General features: G+C 47.4%; 1 protein-coding gene across 2 annotated transcripts in view; it reads left to right on the top strand.

Moving 5' to 3' along the window:
• Positions 1–17,140: 17,140 nt before the first annotated feature.
• Positions 17,141–18,977, top strand: part of SLC35F1 (solute carrier family 35 member F1) — a 487,635-nt gene continuing 485,798 nt past the window's right edge. For both annotated transcript variants that reach the window (XM_077487047.1, XM_077487046.1), the window contains exon 1: positions 17,141–17,673. In XM_077487047.1, coding sequence (XP_077343173.1) covers positions 17,564–17,673 — 110 coding nt within the window. In that variant the 5' untranslated portion in view covers positions 17,141–17,563. The remainder of the gene's footprint in view (positions 17,674–18,977) is intronic.

Below are 18,977 nucleotides of genomic sequence, written 5' to 3'. Positions count from 1 at the left end.
TTTTTCCAGATTGGATGAGCAAGATCACCGCATGGATCAGTTTGCCATGGTGTTACAAACGCTCCTGAGTCGCACGGCTCACCTGGAATCCCCCACTGTGGCTGCTCCGGTACAACCTGAGTCGCAGGCCGGCCCTGCTGCTGCGCCAGTCTCTGTAGCCTCTGCAGGCACCCACCTCAAGTATTACCTCTATTAGAGGTATGTCTGGTTCTGCTCCGCTTCCCCAGTGATTTGGGGCTGACCCAGTCCAATGCAGAGGGTTTCTCAATCAGGTTGAGATATATTTTGAGATGCTGCCCCAGGCGTTTCCCACGGACAGAAGCAAAGAAGGTTTTGTGATATCTTTGCTTTCTGAGAGAGCCTTGGCCTGGGCTAACCCTCTATGGGAGATGCAAAAACCTGTTGTCTTGAGTTACCCTGAGTTTGTGGCCTCCTTTAAAAGGGTATTTGACATTCCCGCACGCTCCGCTTCTGCTGCCAAGTGCCTCATGTCAAGCAGAGTACGAGAACTGTTTCCGACTACGCCATTGAATTCCGTACTCTGGCAGCAGAGGTTGCTTGGAACAATAAGGCCCTTGTGGCTGCTTTTTCTCATGGTCTCTCGGATTCCATCAAGGATGAGATAGCAGCCCAAGATATACCCACTGAGCTGGAGAGCTTGATCTCGTTTGCCATCCTCATTGACTCCAGACTCAGAGAAAGACTTTCTTTTAAGTAGCGCTTGCGGAAGCCTCCTGTATGCTTGCCTCCGAGCTTTGCAGTCCCACCCGTGCCTCCCTCACCTCCCATGCCTCCTGGTACCGAGTCGTGAAGTTGAACCCATGCACCTGGGCTTCATGTGTCTCTCTGCAGACGAGAGAGCCTTTAGGAGGAGGGAGAGATTGTGCCTTTATTGTGGCCAGGCAGGTCACTTTTTGAAGTCTTCTCCTAACCGTCCAGGGAACGCCCGTACCTTGAGGTCCTGTCATGGACAGACCTTAGGTGGCATTGTTTCGTCTCCAGTTATCCAGAAGGATAAGGCCCTGGTTTCAGTCATCCTTTCTTGGGCTGAGTCGTCCATCGAGATACAGGCTCTAATCGACTCTGGGGCTGCAGGCCTGTTCACTGATGCTGCATTTGTTTCGCAGCACTCGATTCCGCTGCAGCTGCGTGACACTCCACTTGCCATTGAGGCTCTTGACGGGAGACCTTTACAGCCTGCCCATGTGACTCATGAGACGGTTCCGTTGTCCATGGCTTTGGGGGTCCTTCACCAAGAGATAATCCAATTCCAAATTATTTCCTCACCCAGATTTCCGCTGGTTATTGGTTATCCTTGTTACAGAGGCACAACACCTCTTTTGATTGGCTCCGTGCTGAGGTTCTCTCCTAGTCACCACAATGTAGTGAGCCATGCTTCCTGAAGGTATCCAAGGTCCTGTGCACCTCTTCACTCTCCTCCCTGCCGGAAGAGTACCGTGATTTTTAGCGATGTCTTTGACAAAGGTCAAGCCGGTAGTTTGCCTCCAAACCGGTCTTATGATTGCTCAATTGACCTTCAACCTGGTGCCTTACCTCCCCGTGGCTTGGAGTATAAGGCAATGGAGGAGTATGTTGCAGACGCACGTTCTCAAGGTTTCATCTGCAAATCCTCATCTCCTGCTGGTGCTGGTTCCTTATTTGTGAAGAAGAAAAGCAGTGAACTGAGACCTTGTATAGATTATAAGGGTCTCAATCGTGTCACGATTAAGAATGCCTACCCGATTCCATTGATTTCAGAGTTATTTGTCTGCCTCGAGGGAGCAACGGTTTTCACGAAGCTTGACTTAAGAGTGGCATACAATCTCGTGCACATTAAGGAGGGCGACGAGTGGAATACTGCGTTTAATACCAGAAAAGGCTATTATGAGTACCTGGTAATGCTTTTTGGCCTTTGTATTTATTAACGATGTCCTCCGAGATTTGTTGCAGTTATGTATGGTGGTTTATCTCGATGACATCCTCATATTTTCCAAGTCCCTGGAGAGCCACCACACAGATGTCTGTCCTGTGCTTCAGAGACTAAGAGAGAACAATCTCTATTGTAAACTTGAGAAGTGCGAGTTCCATCGTGAACAGGTTACATTCCTGGGCTATGTCATTTCCGCTGCTGTTTTTTTGATGGACCCAGAGAAACTTTTGGCAGTCCTACAGTGGCCTCGAACCAGGGGTTTACGTCCTCTGCAGTGTTTCCTGGGCTTTGCCAACTACTATTGGAAGTTTATTTGTAACTTCTCATCCCTGACTGATATGACCAGAAAGCACGGTAATCCACAGAGTTGGCCTCCGGAGTCCATTAAAGCTTTTGAGACTCTCAAGGCTGCCTTTGTTTCTGCTCTTGTGTTGGCACATCCTGATCATATGTTGCCTTTTATCCTATAAGTTGATGCTTCTGAGACTGGAGTTTGCGCCCTTCTATCTCAAGGTCCTAACTCTGAGAGCACTATGCATCATTGTGGCTACTTTTCCAAGAAATTGTCACCTGCTGAGTGCAATTATGAGATTGGTGACAGAGAGCTGTTGGCGATCATTTTAGCCCTGAAAGAATGGAGACATCTCCTTGAAGGTACCACTGTGCCGGTTATTATTCTTACTGACCATAAGAGTCTTACATTCTTGTCTGAGGCTAAGCACCTTTCTCCTAGAAGGGTGCGATGGGCTCTTTTCTTGTCGAGTTTTAATTACATTATCTCATTCTTACCCGGTACTAAGAATGTAAGGGCTGATGCCTTGTCACAACAATTTTCCTCCACTTCCAAGTCGGAGTCGGTTCCATTTCCTGTGATTCCTCCTGATCGTATCTTAGCTACGGTTCGTACCAGTCTTACTTCTCCTTTGGGTGACAAAATTCTTGCTACTGTGGCAGCACGCAGGTAAAATCACCTGGTTGTATTCAGGATGGGAAATATGTGTGTCCTAGATTCAGGCTTTATGCAGACTTTTACAATTAGAGGGGAAGAGTTAATGAGCCCAGCTGTAGTAAGTGGGCTCATTAAGACCTCTACAAAAAACCCCAGCATGCATAGGGAGATGCTCCATCCTGGAACCAGTTTTGTGTGTATAGACTGGGGAGTCTGAGATCTGTTCTGTGCGGTGAGTTAACGCCTGTGTGGCAAACCCCTACAATAGAGACAGGGACTGGGGCAGCACAAGGCTGCACCCAGTTGTTGGACAGGGAGTCTACGTGTGTAGTTAGAGGTCAAGCCGACCAGGATTTATTTTCTTGTTTTATTTTGTTTGGCTGTTATATGTATCACTGCATGTAGCCTAAATAAACCGGATCTTTTGTTTTTTGCACCTACACCGCTGTCTGCTGTGCCTGACTTTGTGTTGTGAACCCATCCAGGGGGTCACACACACCCGCTACCGAGCGAACCCCCTCACAGTTGGTGGAGAATGCGGGCAGTTTTTTTTTTTTTTTTTTTGTTAAGGCCAGCATGGAGAAGATACTGAGACAGCTGGCTCTAGCAAATGCAAACCAGCAGCAAACAAATGCAGCTTTACAAAAGAGCCTTGCAGCTCAACAACAAGCCCAGCAGCAGGCAAATGCAAATCAGCAGCAGACAAATGCAACTTTGCAGCAGAGTTTGGAAGCCCAGCAGCAGGCAAATGCAAATCAGCAGCAGACAAATGCAACTTTGCAGCAGAGTTTGGAAGCTCAGCAACAAGCCCAGCAGCGATCTGAAGCCCGCTTCATAGACCTGTTGCAGAAGCAAGAGCAGAATTTTCAACAGCAAATAGAGACATTGATACAGCAACGTCCGCAGACCAATGAAGCAAGTGGGTACAATAATACCGCAACCTTTGGTGTGAGCCGTTTACTGACAAAAATGACTGGAGAGGATGATCCGGAGGTGTTTTTGACCACATTTGAAAGGACTGCTGAAAGGGAAAAGTGGCCTAAGGAGCAATGGGCTGGACTGGTGGCCCCTCTGTTAACTGGGGAATCGCAGAAAGCTTATTATGACCTAGAGCCTGACCAAGCAAAAGACTATGTGGTGCTAAAAGCAGAAATATTGGCACGGCTGGGTGTCACCCTGGCAGTCCGGGCTCAGCGTGTGCATAACTGGACTTTTCAGGTTGGAAAACCTCCCAGGTCTCAAATGTATGATCTCATTCACCTGAGCAGGAAGTGGCTGCAGCCAGAGATTTTGACCGCACCAAACATTGTGGAACGTGTGGTTATGGATCGTTTCCTGAGAGCTCTTCCTACTGCCATCCAAAAATGGGTAAGCCATGGAGACCCAGAAAATGCAGATAAACTTGTGGATCTGGTTGAGAGGTACTTGGCTACAGAGAACTTGACCACCTCTTCCAGGGACTCACGGACTTTCCCCCCTAAGACCAGATCATCCCCAGTGGCGGGTAAGATGACTCCAAGGGGTGAGGGTGGAGAGAGTGAGAGGGTGGGAGTTCTACCTAAGGTCTGGCGGGAGCAGCCCAGGAAGCCCATGCTGCAAGAGGCAGCGAAAAAAATTATTTGCTACCGCTGCCGGCAAGAGGGACATATTGCAGCCAATTGCCCAGTTGTGGATGAGCCTATGCAATGTGACTTTATAAGGGAGAGACGTCAGTCGCTGTTTGCGACAGTTGCATGCACTGCCATTCGGGGACCTGAGAAACATTTATGTAAAATGTGTATTAATGGTAGACATGTTGATGTGTTGCTAGATTCAGGTAGCCTGGTAACATTGATAAAAGCTGACTTAGTTACTACAGAGGTCTCTGGGAAGAACAGGGTGGCTGTTATTTGTGTGCATGGGGACACCCGAGAGTATCCTGTAACTTCAGTGTTTTTTGAGACCCCCAAAGGTAACCTCTCTCATCAGGTGGGGTTAGTGTCTCAGTTACCACATGATGCTATTGTGGGAAGGGATTTTCCGAAATTCTGGGAACTCTGGGATTGTCCTGAGGCCCCCATTGGTGCCCCTATAAACCAGGAAGATGACCAGAATTCCTCTGGGAGTGGTGAGGACTCTCCTGAATTTCCCTTGTTGGTATTGGCGGGGGAAACTCGAGAAACTGGGGAGGAGCCAACATCCTCAGATGAAAACATGCCGTCTGTGGAGTTTTCGGATCTTGAGGTTCACAGGGAAAATTTTGCCACAGAACAGTTAAAAGACCCCACCCTAATAAAGGCACGGGAAAATGTGGTGAAAATAGATGGCGAGTTAGTGAACCCAGATAAGACTTGCCCTTATCCTTACTTCCTTATGGAAAGGGACCTGCTATATCGAGTGGCTCAAAGGGCAGAAGAAACCATTGAGCAACTTGTAGTGCCCAAACCTTACAGGAAATTGGTGTTAGAATTGGCTCATGGACACATTCTGGGAGGTCATCTGGGGACAGAGAAAACCAGAGAGAGGGTATTGCAGAGATTCTATTGGCCTGGGGTCATGAAGGAAATAGAAAAGTTTTGTTCCTCCTGCCCTGTGTGTCAGAAGTCGGCACCTATGCCACATTTCCGTAACCCACTGGTACCTCTTCCTATCATTGAGGTCCCCTTTGAGAGGATTGCAATGGATTTGGTAGGTCCGATAATGAAGTCTGCTAGGGGGCATCAGTACATTTTGGTTATATTGGACTATGCCACCCGTTATCCGGAAGCAATTCCTCTTCGAAATACCTCGGCCAAAACCATAGCCAAAGAGCTATCCCTTGTTTTTAGCCACGTGGGTATTTGTAAGGAACTGCTTACGGACCAAGGTACACCCTTTATGTCCCGGGTTATGAAAGAATTATGCAAGTTGTACAAAGTGAAGCAATTGCGTACATCTGTGTATCACCCCCAAACAGATGGGTTGGTTGAAAGATTCAACAAAACCCTAAAACAAATGTTAAAGAAGGTGGTGGATAGAGATGGAAAGAATTGGGATTGTCTAATACCCTATCTGATGTTTGCCATTAGGGAGGTACCCCAATCCTCTACGGGTTTCTCACCCTTCGAGTTGCTCTATGGGAGACACCCAAGAGGGCTGCTGGATATCGCCAAGGAAACTTGGGAAAATGAGAGTTCTCCTCACAGGAGTGTGATTGAGCATGTCGCCCTGATGCAAGATAGAATTGCACAGGTAATGCCAATCGTAAAGGAACATTTAACCCAAGCGCAGTTAGCACAGCAGAGAGTGTACAACCGTGGGGCCAAGACACGTACTTTTTCCCCGGGGGATAGGGTCTTGGTGCTAGTCCCTACGGTTGAAAGCAAATTTCTGGCCAAATGGCAAGGTCCATATGAAGTAATTGAAAAAATTAGTGAGGTGAACTACAGGGTTAGACAGCCAGGAAGGCGAAAGCCGGAGCAGATCTATAACGTCAATCTGCTGAAAGCCTGGAGGGATAGGGAATCCCTAGTCGCAGAGACTTTGTCACAAGTACAGCCTGATTGCTTAGTTCCTGAGGTTGGAATAGCAGACACCTTATCGAAACCCCAACAACAGGAGGTTAAAGAGTTTGTACTTCGTAACAAAGAGATTTTCTCTGAGCTTCCGGGACAAACATCTGGCGTAGAGCATGACATTATCACCCCGCCAGGAGAAAGGGTAAAACTAAAACCTTATAGAATACCAGAGGCCCGACGGGAGGCAATACGTGGGGAGGTTCAAAGGATGCTGGAATTGGGTGTGATAGAGGAGTCCCAGAGTGACTGGTCCAGTCCTATTGTACTAGTGCCCAAACCTGATGGGAGCTGGCGGTTTTGTAACGATTTTAGACAAATAAATAAAGTTACAAAATTTGACACCTACCCCATGCCACGTATAGATGAGTTGGTTGACCGGCTGGGAACAGCCCGATATATGACAACTCTTGATCTCACCAAAGGGTATTGGCAAATTCCCCTGGCCGAGTCGGCCAAGGAGAAAACTGCGTTTGTAACCCCAGATGGGGCATTCCAATATAAGAGAATGCCGTTTGGGTTACAGAATGCACCGGCAACATTCCAGCGGAAAATGGATAAGATTCTGAGGCCCCATCATAAATATGCTGCAGCTTACCTGGATGATGTGATTATCCATAGCACAGACTGGGTCTCACATTTGCCAAAAGTACAAGCAGTCCTAGACTCTATCCGGGAAGCTGGGTTTACGGCCAATCCAAAGAAGTGTACCATTGGACAGGAGGAGGCCAAATATCTTGGGTACACTATTGGGAGGGGGGTGATAAAACCCCAAGTCAATAAAGTCGAGGCCATACAGAGTTGGCCACGTCCCAACAGCAAGAAACAGGTACGAGCCTTTCTGGGAATCGCTGGCTATTATCGACGATTTATTCCCCATTTTGCTTCTCAGGCTGTGCCCCTCACCAACCTGACAAAAGGGAAAGAGTCGGTTATGGTTAAATGGTCCCCAGAGGCTGAGGAAGCATTTCAGTCCTTAAAAACAGCCTTATGTAGCCTGCCAGTGTTGTACTCACCAGACTTCTCTAAGGACTTTGTTGTACAAACTGATGCATCAGACGTTGGGTTAGGAGCAGTGTTATCCCAGGTCTGGAACGGGGAAGAGCACCCAGTCATTTACCTCAGCAGGAAGTTAAAGTCCCATGAGGTAAATTACTCCACGATTGAGAAGGAATGTTTAGCAGTGAAGTGGGCTCTAGATTCCCTTCGGTACTATCTGCTAGGTAGGCACTTTGACCTGGTGACTGATCACGCTCCTTTAAAGTGGATGGCTCAAAACAAGGAGACCAATAGAAGGGTAAATAGGTGGTTCCTGGCCCTACAGGAATTTAACTTTACAGTTAAGCATCGCCCTGGTGTTAAAATGGGGAATGTGGATGCTTTGTCTCGGATACATGCGTGTCTGGCTGCTTGTGTTACAACCCCAAGGTTGAAACAAGAGGGGGGGGTATGTGGTAGCACGCAGGTAAAATCACCTGGTTGTATTCAGGATGGGAAATATGTGTGTCCTAGATTCAGGCTTTATGCAGACTTTTACAATTAGAGGGGAAGAGTTAATGAGCCCAGCTGTAGTAAGTGGGCTCATTAAGACCTCTACAAAAAACCCCAGCATGCATAGGGAGATGCTCCATCCTGGAACCAGTTTTGTGTGTATAGACTGGGGAGTCTGAGATCTGTTCTGTGCGGTGAGTTAACGCCTGTGTGGCAAACCCCTACAATAGAGACAGGGACTGGGGCAGCACAAGGCTGCACCCAGTTGTTAGACAGGGAGTCTACGTGTGTAGTTAGAGGTCAAGCTGACCAGGATTTATTTTCTTGTTTTATTTTGTTTGGCTGTTATATGTATCACTGCATGTAGCCTAAATAAACCGGATCTTTTGTTTTTTGCACCTACACCGCTGTCTGCTGTGCCTGACTTTGTGTTGTGAACCCATCCAGGGGGTCACACACACCCGCTACCGAGCGAACCCCCTCACACTACTCAGGTGCATGCTCCTCCTGAGAAACCTTATGACCGCTGCTTTGTCCCAGAGAGTCTCCGTGCTGCCGTGCTCCAGACTTACCATTCTCCCAGGGCAGCTGGCCATCCTGGGAAGAATTAACTCATTTGGGCCATTTCCCAACAATTCTGGTGGCCTAGTCTACGGGCTGATGTTACTGCCTTCATAGCTGCCTGTTCCGTGTGTGCTCAGAGTAAGACTCCACGACACCTTCCAGTAGGCCTCCTACAACCCATACCCAATGGAGAGAGGCCCTGGACCCACCTATCAATGGATTTCACTGTGGAGTTGCCCAACTCCCAAGGCAACACTGTTATCCTTATGGTGGTTGACCGGTTCTCAAAGATGTGTCATTGTATTCCACTTAAGAAGTTGCCTACTTCTAAGGAACTGGCTTCCATTTTTGCTCGGGAGATCTTTTGCTTACATGGGCTACCCAAGGTGATTGTCTCGGACGGGGGCAGTCAGTTTGTCTCCCGTTTCTGGCAAGCCTTTTGTGCACAGTTGGGAATCCAGCTTGCTTTCTCTTCTGCGTAGTATCACCTGCAGTCTAATCTGGTTGCAGAGCAAGCCAAATCAGTCCTTGGAGAAATTCCTATGTTGCTATATTTCTGACCATCATAACAACTGGTCAGACCTATTACCATGGACAGAGTTTGCTCACAACAGTGCCTTGAATTCTGCCTCCCGATTGTCTCCATTTATGGCGAATTATGATTTCCAACCTTCCATGTTGCCTGACTAATTTGTTCCGCAGAGTATTCCTGCTTTAGAGGAGCATCTCCGTGGTCTTCATTCCAGTTGGGTACAAGTCCAGGAGGCTTTGCGTCATGCTAATGATAAGTACAGACTCCATGCTGACCGCAGATGCCTGCCTGCGCCTTCCTACCAGGTTGGGAACAGGGTCTGGCTGTCATCTCGCAACCTCCGGCTTTGTGTTCCTCACTGAAGCTTGCACCTCAGTTTATTGGGTTTTTCTGAATCCTTTGCAGGATTAACCCAGTGGCTTACGCATTGGACCTTCCTCCTAGTATGCTCATCTCAAATGTGTTTCATGTCTCCTTATTGAAACCGTTGGTCTGTAACCGATTTACCACCTCGGTGCCACGTCCTCACCCTATTCAGGTTGAGAACCATGAGGAGTATGAGGTACAATCCATTGTTGACTCCCGTAGGTTCCGTAATCACATACAGTACCTGGTACATTGGAAGGGATATGGTCCGGAGGAACGCTCCTGGGTTTCATCCTCGGATGTACATGCCCCTGTCCTCCTCCGCGAGTTCCATAGATGTTTTCCCCTCAAGCCCGGTGGCCCTCTGAGGGATAGGGGTCATTGAGGAGGGGGTACTGTCAGGGCTGGCTTAGCCCTTCCTTCTCTGGGCTGGCTGCTCAGCTGTCGGCTAATTGCCAACTCTCATCTCTCTCCACAGTTACCCAGCTAATCCTGCTCGTCTGATCCGCCTTCTTAAAGCTGTCCAGCTCACTTCATCTCTGCCTTCGCCTTGGTCACATCACAAGAAACCATCTCCTGCGGTTCTGTTTAAAGACTGGCTTGCTGACATCCCTTCTGGCTCTTTATCCTGCTTGCTGTTGCTCTACTTGGATCTCTGACTTCTGGCCTGGCTGATTACCCAATCTGGTTATTGAAATCTGGACTGGCTGACTACTCGATCCGGTTACTGGACTCTGGCTATGCTTTGACTACGCTTACTCTACCTTTTTATTTTTTATTAATAAACAAGTGTGATTTAATTGTACTTCTGTCTCGTTCTGGTTCATGGTTTCTGACACAGACCCTTGAGAACTGTAGAAGTCTTCCCCCTACTTGAACGAGTGGGGGCGCCCCTTCAAAAAGAGGCTTTAGCGTTGTCTTGTAGGTTTCCTCCGCGAGGACTTCGTCCCTGGGTTGAACATGAGGTTTACCTCTTTAACCTGACGGTGGAGGCCGTCGCAACTGCCTGGAGGCTGATGCCCCTGGCACTGGAGAAAGAGCCCATTTAAATGAGGGATGTTTACTCTTTTTCCTAACTGGCAAAAGGGTACTTTTGCCACTTGATATCTTTTGGATATATTTGTCCAAATCATGCCCAAACAGCTTTTCACTGTGGAAAGGAAAACCAGCAAGAAGCTTTTGCATGGCGCTTCGGCTGACCAACTTTTCAACCATAAGATTCTACGCATATGTAGATTCTCTGCATCAATTGCAAAACACAAAGCTGCTGGCAGCTTGGCTAAGTCCTGGGCCTGCTGTTCAGGGAAAACCTTGAGCACCTGTTTAAAATAGACTCTCAAGGACTGACATACTCCAATTGCCGACACTGCAGGTTGAGCCACTGAACCTGCCAAGAAAATGTTTTTATCAGTTGGATCCCTAAGCAACGATTGTACCATATACCAGAAGAGATAATCTGTGACCACACAGCCACAGCCACAGACTACCACTGGTACACTGGTAAGCAGCGCTATATAACAGTGCAACTTTGCTGTAAAAACAATAAAATCATAAAATGTTCAAATTATAAAATGTGTATACATGTGCAAGGTGTGTCTGACCGTTACATATATCATATACTGTACAATCACATACGATATTATTATACAGTCCGGGTGAGAATATTTGAACTCTCCCCTTTATTACTCTTCTCCCAAAATCAAACACAATGTCACTGCAGGAGGCACTGCACCAATGTCGCCTGTATGTACAAGCCACAATTCATTCCAGGAGAGTAAAGCCCCACATTTCAAACGGATAGTCTCTTTAGTGTTGGAACAGATTAATCACCGCCACCGTTCATCTTATCACACCTCCACACGTGGTTTCCACAAACAGGGGTTCTTAGTGACAGGTGGAAAGAAATCCCCTTTTGGTAAAACTCTTGGATCCCTAAGCACTTGCACATTGTTAACTGGACAAGTCAAACTTTTATTCACAGAGGATATAGCAGCGTTAATTGCTGGTATACTCCACATCTTAGTAAACTTTTGCTCCATAAGATAAAGTGTTGAAAACTTTTTAGGGGGAAAAAAATGCTTATCTGGGTAATCCCACTCAGAATACATAAGCTTTTCCAGCAATGAATGGACAGGAAAGGCACGCAAAGCTTGAGGAGACTTTAGTGAACCCAAACAAGAAGTGGGCTCTTAAACCGACTCAGTTAAGGGTAGCTTAAATGTGGAGCGGACCATTTCAGTAAGAGAATGCACCAGCAATTTCTCAGCTTGTGAAGCTGAAGAAGGTCATTCTACACTTGATCCCACGGAAGAGGAGTCATCAGCCTCTGAGGGGGATTCATCTTTCCTCTCCCACTGTCCCTCTGTTTGAGGATCCTGGGTGATAGAAGGGGACCTAATACATTTTCTTCCACTCTGTGAAGATGCAATTAAAGCCACTAATCTTTCCTCCAATCCAATCATAGCTGAGGAGAAAACCTCCTCAGTTAAATAGACAGGGGCTGAAATGTCGGAAGCAATTGCAGCCCCTGATGACCCTGATGGCTCACTCTGATCAGCCTCCCTAGGCCTTTCGGGGGGGGGGGGGGTGGTGTTGCAGAGTGTGGGTCCTTAGGGCCTGAGGGCGACCCCTTTGTGCCCTTTTTTGTGGTATTTGTACCACCCCCTCTGGTCATAGAGCAGAGCACAAATGCAGAGGTACTACCAAAAAATGCACCCACTGCTGAGCAAATAGTCCAGCAACTACCACTGCTATTAATGCTCAGCCTGATGCTAAGTAAACGTGCCCTGGGGATGCCGGTGTCACCAACACACACATGCCTCCCGTCTGCTCTGTGTCCCTCCTTCAGCTATATGCACCTGAGAAAAGGTGCACTTTATAGCTTACACAGCCCGCGTTGTGGACGCTGAATCATGCCGACGCCACGCTAAGACCCCCCCCCTCCTCCGACCTCCCACTGCACCCCCCCAGTTTAAAAAAAAAAATACTGTTTTGCCGTGCAAGTGGGTCTCTGACCGGATTGCATGTGTAGGGGGGGCTGGGGTGGAGGAGAGCTGCTGGATGGAGAACCGCCGTAATGGTGGCAGCGCCGCAGCGGCATAATGCCCATGCTCCTTTTGCCTCCTGGAGAGAAGCAGGTACCTCTGTCCAGGTGGGGGGACAGTCAAAATAACCCCCCCCACACGTTTTTACCTAAGGCTTGGGCTGGAGGTAGCATGAAGCTTGTATTGACACAGAGCGAGACTGACAAGCATGGAACATGTACGTGCTCTTGATAGCCCCCGGTGGTGACTCTGGGCATGACAACATTTACTTAAAGGAGAAAACCCACAAGAATTAGAAAAATTCCTTAGGAATCTCACTTACCTTATCCAGCTGCAGGGTTCTATGGTAAACTAGGCAGACCCAATCTTCACCACTCATGGTGGGCTCTGTTAAAAAACCTTCAGGGACCAGGGCCCCTTTTTATTGGGGGTTCCACACTGCTGGACCTGTAAAGCACCCCGCCAGAAAACATGGCTGAAAAACCAAAGCACTGGATCCCGGGGGCCAGCTCTCTAAAACCTTGTTTCTTCCACCACGAGGCCCGGGTACCATTCAATTCAGCCTGAAAAGACACTTTGAATGGATCCAGTTGCATGGCTAGCCCCAGCAAGATTTCTCCAGTGGAGCTCAGCACAGCACAGCACATCTTTACTCATGACCAACACCTAAGACACTGGCGAAAAACTGAGGTACTCCCGGTAAAGGGAAGAGTTATATGGGGATTGAACTTCCTGTCTAGGGTGTGCCAGTGTCCATCACCTGAAGGTGCCATATAACCCATACAATAATTACTGTGACTCTTAAAGAAAATCTCAGCCACCACACACACCATACAAGCCCAACGTGTAATAAGTGATAGCAGCCTCAGCCTAACTCCATCCAGAACATGCCCTTGCACATGTTTCACCCCACTCATGAGGCTTAGTCATGGAAGTGATGACTAAGCCCCGTGGGTGGGGCGAAACATGTTGGAGGGCATTCTTCCTTGCTCCTGTCCCAACTTTTTTGAGACATGTTGCTGCTATCAATTTCAAGGAGCAGTGTGTGTCTTGTTTAGTGTATGAGGAGTAGGGATGGGCTTTATGTTTCAGGTCAAACGTGAGTTCGACTCAAACATTGGCTGTTCACCTGTTCCCAGAATAGCGAACAAATTGGGGTGTTCGTGGCAAATTCGAAATCCGCGGAACACCCTTTAAAAGTCTATGGGAGAAATCAAAAGTGCTAATTTTAAAGGCTAATATGCAAGTTATTGTCATAAAATGTGTTTGGGTATCTGGGTATCTGGGTCCTGCCCCAGGGGATATGTATCAATGCAAAAAAAAGTTTTAAAAATTGACATTTTTTTCGGGAGCAGTGATTTTAATAATGCTTAAAGTGAAACAATAAAAGTGTAATATTCCTTTACATTTCGTATCTGGGGGGTGGCTATAGTATGCCTGTAAAAGGGCGCATGTTTCCTGTGTTTAGAACAGTCTGACAGCAAAATGAAATTTCTAAAGGAAAAAAAGTAATTTAAAACTAATCGCGGCTATAATGAATTCTCAGTCCGACAATACACATAAAAGTTAATTGATAAAAATGGCAGGGGAACCCCAAACCAAAATTAAAAAAAAATGCATGAGGGTCCCCCAAATTCCATACCAGGCCCTTCTTAGCGTATGAGGAGCAGTGTGTGTCTTGGTCTATGAGGAGCAGTGTGTGTCTTAGTGTATGAGGAGCAGTATGTGTCTTGGTGTATGAGGAGCAGTGTGTATCATGTTTAGTGTATGAGGAGCAGTGTGTATTATGTTTAGTGTATGAGGAGTAGTGCGTGTCTTGGTGTATGAGGAGCAGTGTGTGTCTTGGTCTATGAGGAGCAGTGTGTGTCTTGGTCTATGAGGAGCAGTGTGTGTCTTAGTGTATGAGGAGCAGTATGTGTCTTGGTGTATGAGGAGCAGTGTGTATCATGTTTAGTGTATGAGGAGCAGTGTGTATTATGTTTAGTGTATGAGGAGCAGTGTGTGTCTTATACCGCGTACACACGATCGGAATTCCAGACAGAAAAAGACAGCTGAGAGCTTTTCATCTGAAAATGCGACTATGTGTATGCTCCATCGGAATTTAGCTGTCCGAATTTCCGCCAGCCAAAAATTGATAGCATGTTCTCAATTTTCCAGACGGAAAAACTTTCTATCGGAAATTCTGATTGTGTGTATGCAATTCCGACACGCCAAAAATCACGCATGCTCAGATTCAACTACGAGACAGAAGCTATTGGCTACTGGCTATTGAACTTCCTTTTTGTAGTCCCGTTGTATGTGTTGTACGTCACCGCGTTATAAACTATCGGAATTTGATGTGACCGTGTGTAGGCAAGACAGCTTGAACCGAATTCCATCGGGAAAACCATCAGAGCTTCTTCCGACGAGAATTCCGATCGTGTGTACACGGCATAAGTGTATGAGGAGCAGTGTCTGTCTTAATGTATGAGGAGCAGTGTGTGTCTTGTTTAGTGTATGAGGAGCAGTGTGTGTCTTGGTGTATGAGGAGCAGTGTGTATCAGGTTTAGTGTATCTTGGTGTATGAGGAGCCGTGTATCATGTTTAGTGTATGAGGAGCAGTGTGTGTCTTGTTTGGTGTATGAGGCGCAATGTGTGTCTTAGGGTATGAGGAGCAGTGTGTGTCTTGTTTAGTATATGAGGAGCAGTGTGTGTCTTGTTTAGTATATGAGGAGCCATGTGTATCATGTTTAGTGTATGAGGAGCCGTGTGTATCATGTTTAGTGTATGAAGAACAGTGTGTGTATCATGTCTAGTGTATGAGGAGCAGTGTGTGTGTATTGTGTTTGGTGTATGAGGAGCAGTGTATATCATGTTTGGTGTATGAGAAGCAGTGTGTGTATCATGTTTAGTGTATGAGGAACAGTGTGTGTGTATTGTGTTTGGTGTATGAGGAGCAGTGTTTATCATGTTTAGTGTATGAGGAGCAGTGTGTGTGTATCGTGTTTGGTGTATGAGGAGCAGTGTGGGTATCATGTTTAGTGTATGAGGAGCAGTGTGTGTGTGTGTATCATGTTTAGTGTATGAGGAGCAGTGTGTGTATCATGTTTAGTGTATGAGGAGCAGTGTGTATCATGTTTAGTGTATGAGGAGCAGTGTGTGTGTGTATCGTGTTTGGTGTACGAGGAGCAGTGTGTGTATCATGTTTAGTGTATGAGGAGCAGTGTGTGTGTGTGTATCGTGTTTGGTGTATGAGGAGCAGTGTGTGTATCATGTTTAGTGTACGAGGAGCAGTGTGTATCGTGTTTAGTGTATGAGGAGCAGTGTGTGTGTATCGTGTTTGGTGTATGAGGAGCAGTGTGTGTATCATGTTTAGTGTATGAGGAGCAGCAGTGTGTATCATGTTTGGTGTATGAGGAGCAGCGTGTGTGTATCATGTTTAGTGTATGAGGAGCAGCAGAATGTATCATGTTTGGTGTATGAGAAGCAGTGGGTGTGTATCATGTTTGGTGTATGAGGAGCAGTGCGTGTGTATCATGTTTAGTGTATGAGGAGCAGTATGTGTGAATCATGTTTGGTGTATGAGGAGCAGTGCGTGTGTATCATGTTTAGTGTATGAGGAGCAGTGCGTGTGTATCATGTTTAGTGTATGAGGAACAGTGTGTGTATCATGTTTAGTGTATGAGGAGCAGTGTGTGAATCATGTTTAGTGTATGAGGAGCAGCGTGTGTGTATCATGTTTAGTGTATGAGGAGCAGTGTGTGTATCATGTTTAGTGTATGAGGAGCAGTGTGTGTGTATCATGTTTAGTCTATGAGGAGCAGTGTGTGTATCATGTTTAGTGTATGAGGAGCAGCAGTGTGTATCATGTTTGGTGTATGAGGAGCAGTGTGTGTGAATCATGTTTAGTGTATGAGGAGCAGTGTGTGTGAATCATGTTTAGTGTATGAGGAGCAGTGTGTGTGTATCATGTTTAGTGTATTAGGAGCAGTGTGTGTGTATCATGTTTGGTGTATGAGGAGCAGTGTGTGTGTATCATGTTTAGTGTATTAGGAGCAGTGTGTGTGAATCATGTTTGGTGTATGAGGAGCAGTGTGTGTGTATCATGTTTAGTGTATGAGGAGCAGTGTGTGTATCATGTTTAGTGTATGAGGAGCAGCAGTGTGTATCATGTTTGGTGTATGAGGAGCAGTGTGTGAATCATGTTTAGTGTATGAGGAGCAGTGTGTGTGAATCATGTTTAGTGTATGAGGAGCAGTGTGTGTGTATATCATGTTTGATGTATGAGGAGCAGTGTGTGTGAATCATGTTTAGTGTATGAGGAGCCGTGTGTGTGAATCATGTTTAGTGTATGAGGAGCAGTGTGTGTGAATCATGTTTAGTGTATGAGGAGCAGTGTGTGTGTATATCATGTTTGATGTATGAGGAGCAGTGTGTGTGAATCATGTTTAGTGTATGAGGAGCCGTGTGTGTGAATCATGTTTAGTGTATGAGGAGCAGTGTGTGTGAATCATGTTTAGTGTATGAGGAGCAGTGTGTGTGTATATCATGTTTGATGTATGAGGAGCAGTGTGTGTGAATCATGTTTAGTGTATGAGGAGCCGTGTGTGTGAATCATGTTTAGTGTATGAGGAGCAGTGTGTGTATCATGTTTGGTGTATGACCCCTCCGCCTCCTCCTCTGTCCCTGTGTGAGGACAGGCGGTCACCTGTACAGCATACAATGATGATGAGGAGGGGGGGAGGAGGCGGCGCTGTCCAGCAGGGAGCTGAGCTGAAGCAGGTGTCGGTGTTGTCCTGAGTGGCGGAGGAGACTACAAGTCCCGTGATGCTAGAGGGACGGGCGGCTGTGCGGTGGGTGTCAGTGTGGAAGTAAAGCCCCCTCTATTGGCGCTCCCTTGTGGTCTACGTGGGACTAGGCATAGAAAACGTGTGCGGTGGGGAGCACAGCCCACCAGCCTCTCACATTCTCTGAGCACAGCTCCCTCCTCCCGGCCACACAGAGCGCAGGATCCGGGCTCTACCCGGCTGGATGGTGAGGCAGAGAACAGGAGGAGCCGTGTATGTAGTGCGGTACCTGTGGCACTGACTCCCTCCTTCCTCCGTACGGTGTCCGGCCACCTCCTCTCCCGCGGGAGCCAGAAGATGCGCCCTGTCCTCTGAGACTGGAACAGCGATGATTCCCGAGACCTCCAACCATGTCGTGTCCACCATCGAGAACCTGCCGGCGGAGACCATCTCCAGCAGCCCCGGCCCTGTGCAGAGGATCAGGAAAGTGTTTAACAGGTGAGAGGAGCGCCGGGGACAAGTAGTACAAGTCATGGCAAAGTGTGAGCCGAGGCTCCATCCTCTGTCCCTGGATACCAGCACACATCTCTGGAGGCATGGGACTCGGGTTCCTCACCAACTTCCATCACATCACACCTTCATACCTCCATTGGTGCCCATCACACCTTCATACCTCCATTGGTGCCCATCACACCTTCATACCTCCATTGGTGCCCATCACACCTTCATACCTCCATTGGTGCCCATCACACCTTCATACCTCCATTGGTGCCCATCACACCTTCATACCTCCATTGGTGCCCATCACACCTTCATACCTCCATTGGTGCCCATCACACCTTCATACCTCCAATGGTGCCCATCACACCTTCATACCTCCAATGGTGCCCATTACACCTCCAGTGGTGCCCAGCACACCTTCATACCTCCAGTGGTGCCCAGCACACCTTCATACCTCCAGTGGTGCCCAGCACACCTTCATACCTCCAGTGGTGCCCAGCACACCTTCATACCTCCAGTGGTGCCCAATAAACCTCCAATGGTGCCCAGCACACCTTTATACCTCCAGTGGTGCCCAGCACACCTTTATACCTCCAGTGGTGCCCAGCACACCTTTATACCTCCAGTGGTGCCCAGCACACCTTTATACCTCCAGTGGTGCCCAGCACACCTTCATACCTCCAGTGGTGCACATGTTCACATGGAGGCAGGATGGGGCAGATATAGGACATTATAAATGGTTTATGATAGAATTTAGTTGGAGAAGCCTTTCTCAACCTTTGTATTCCATGAGAACTCTGGAATTATTTCAAGCTTCAGGGAACTACTGCTAAAATTAATTCTCCTTACAATGATGGTCAGTGGGAAAATTGCACTCCTTACATTTTGGGGTCAGTGGGAAGAATCCCTCCTTACATTGGTGGTCAGTGGGAAGAATGCACCCAATGCATTGGTGGTGAGTTGGAAGAATACATCCCTTGCATTGATCATCAATAGGAAAAATGTCCCCTTAAATTGGTTGTCGGTGGGAAGAATGCTCCCTTAGGTTGGTGGTCAGTGGGAAAATTACACTCCTCACATTTGTGGTCAGTGGGATGAATCCTCTCTTACATTGGTGGTCTGTGGGAAGAAGGCACCCTTACATTGGTGGTCAGTGGGAGAAATATGTCCCTTTACAATTATGGTCGTTGGGAAGAATGTCCCCTTTAAGTTGGTGGTCAATGGAAAAATTGAACTCCCTACATTGGTTGGCAGTGGGAAGAATGTCCCCATTACATTAGTGGTTGGTTGGAAGAATGCTC

Source organism: Lithobates pipiens, unplaced genomic scaffold (assembly GCF_037356315.1).
Source record: "Lithobates pipiens isolate NorthernLeopardFrog02 unplaced genomic scaffold, aLitPip1_a1.2 Scaffold_18, whole genome shotgun sequence".
In the NCBI taxonomy this organism is placed as follows: domain Eukaryota; kingdom Metazoa; phylum Chordata; class Amphibia; order Anura; family Ranidae; genus Lithobates; species Lithobates pipiens.
The sequence above is the reverse complement of the archived record's forward strand: the minus strand, read 5'-3'. Positions and strand labels throughout refer to the sequence as shown.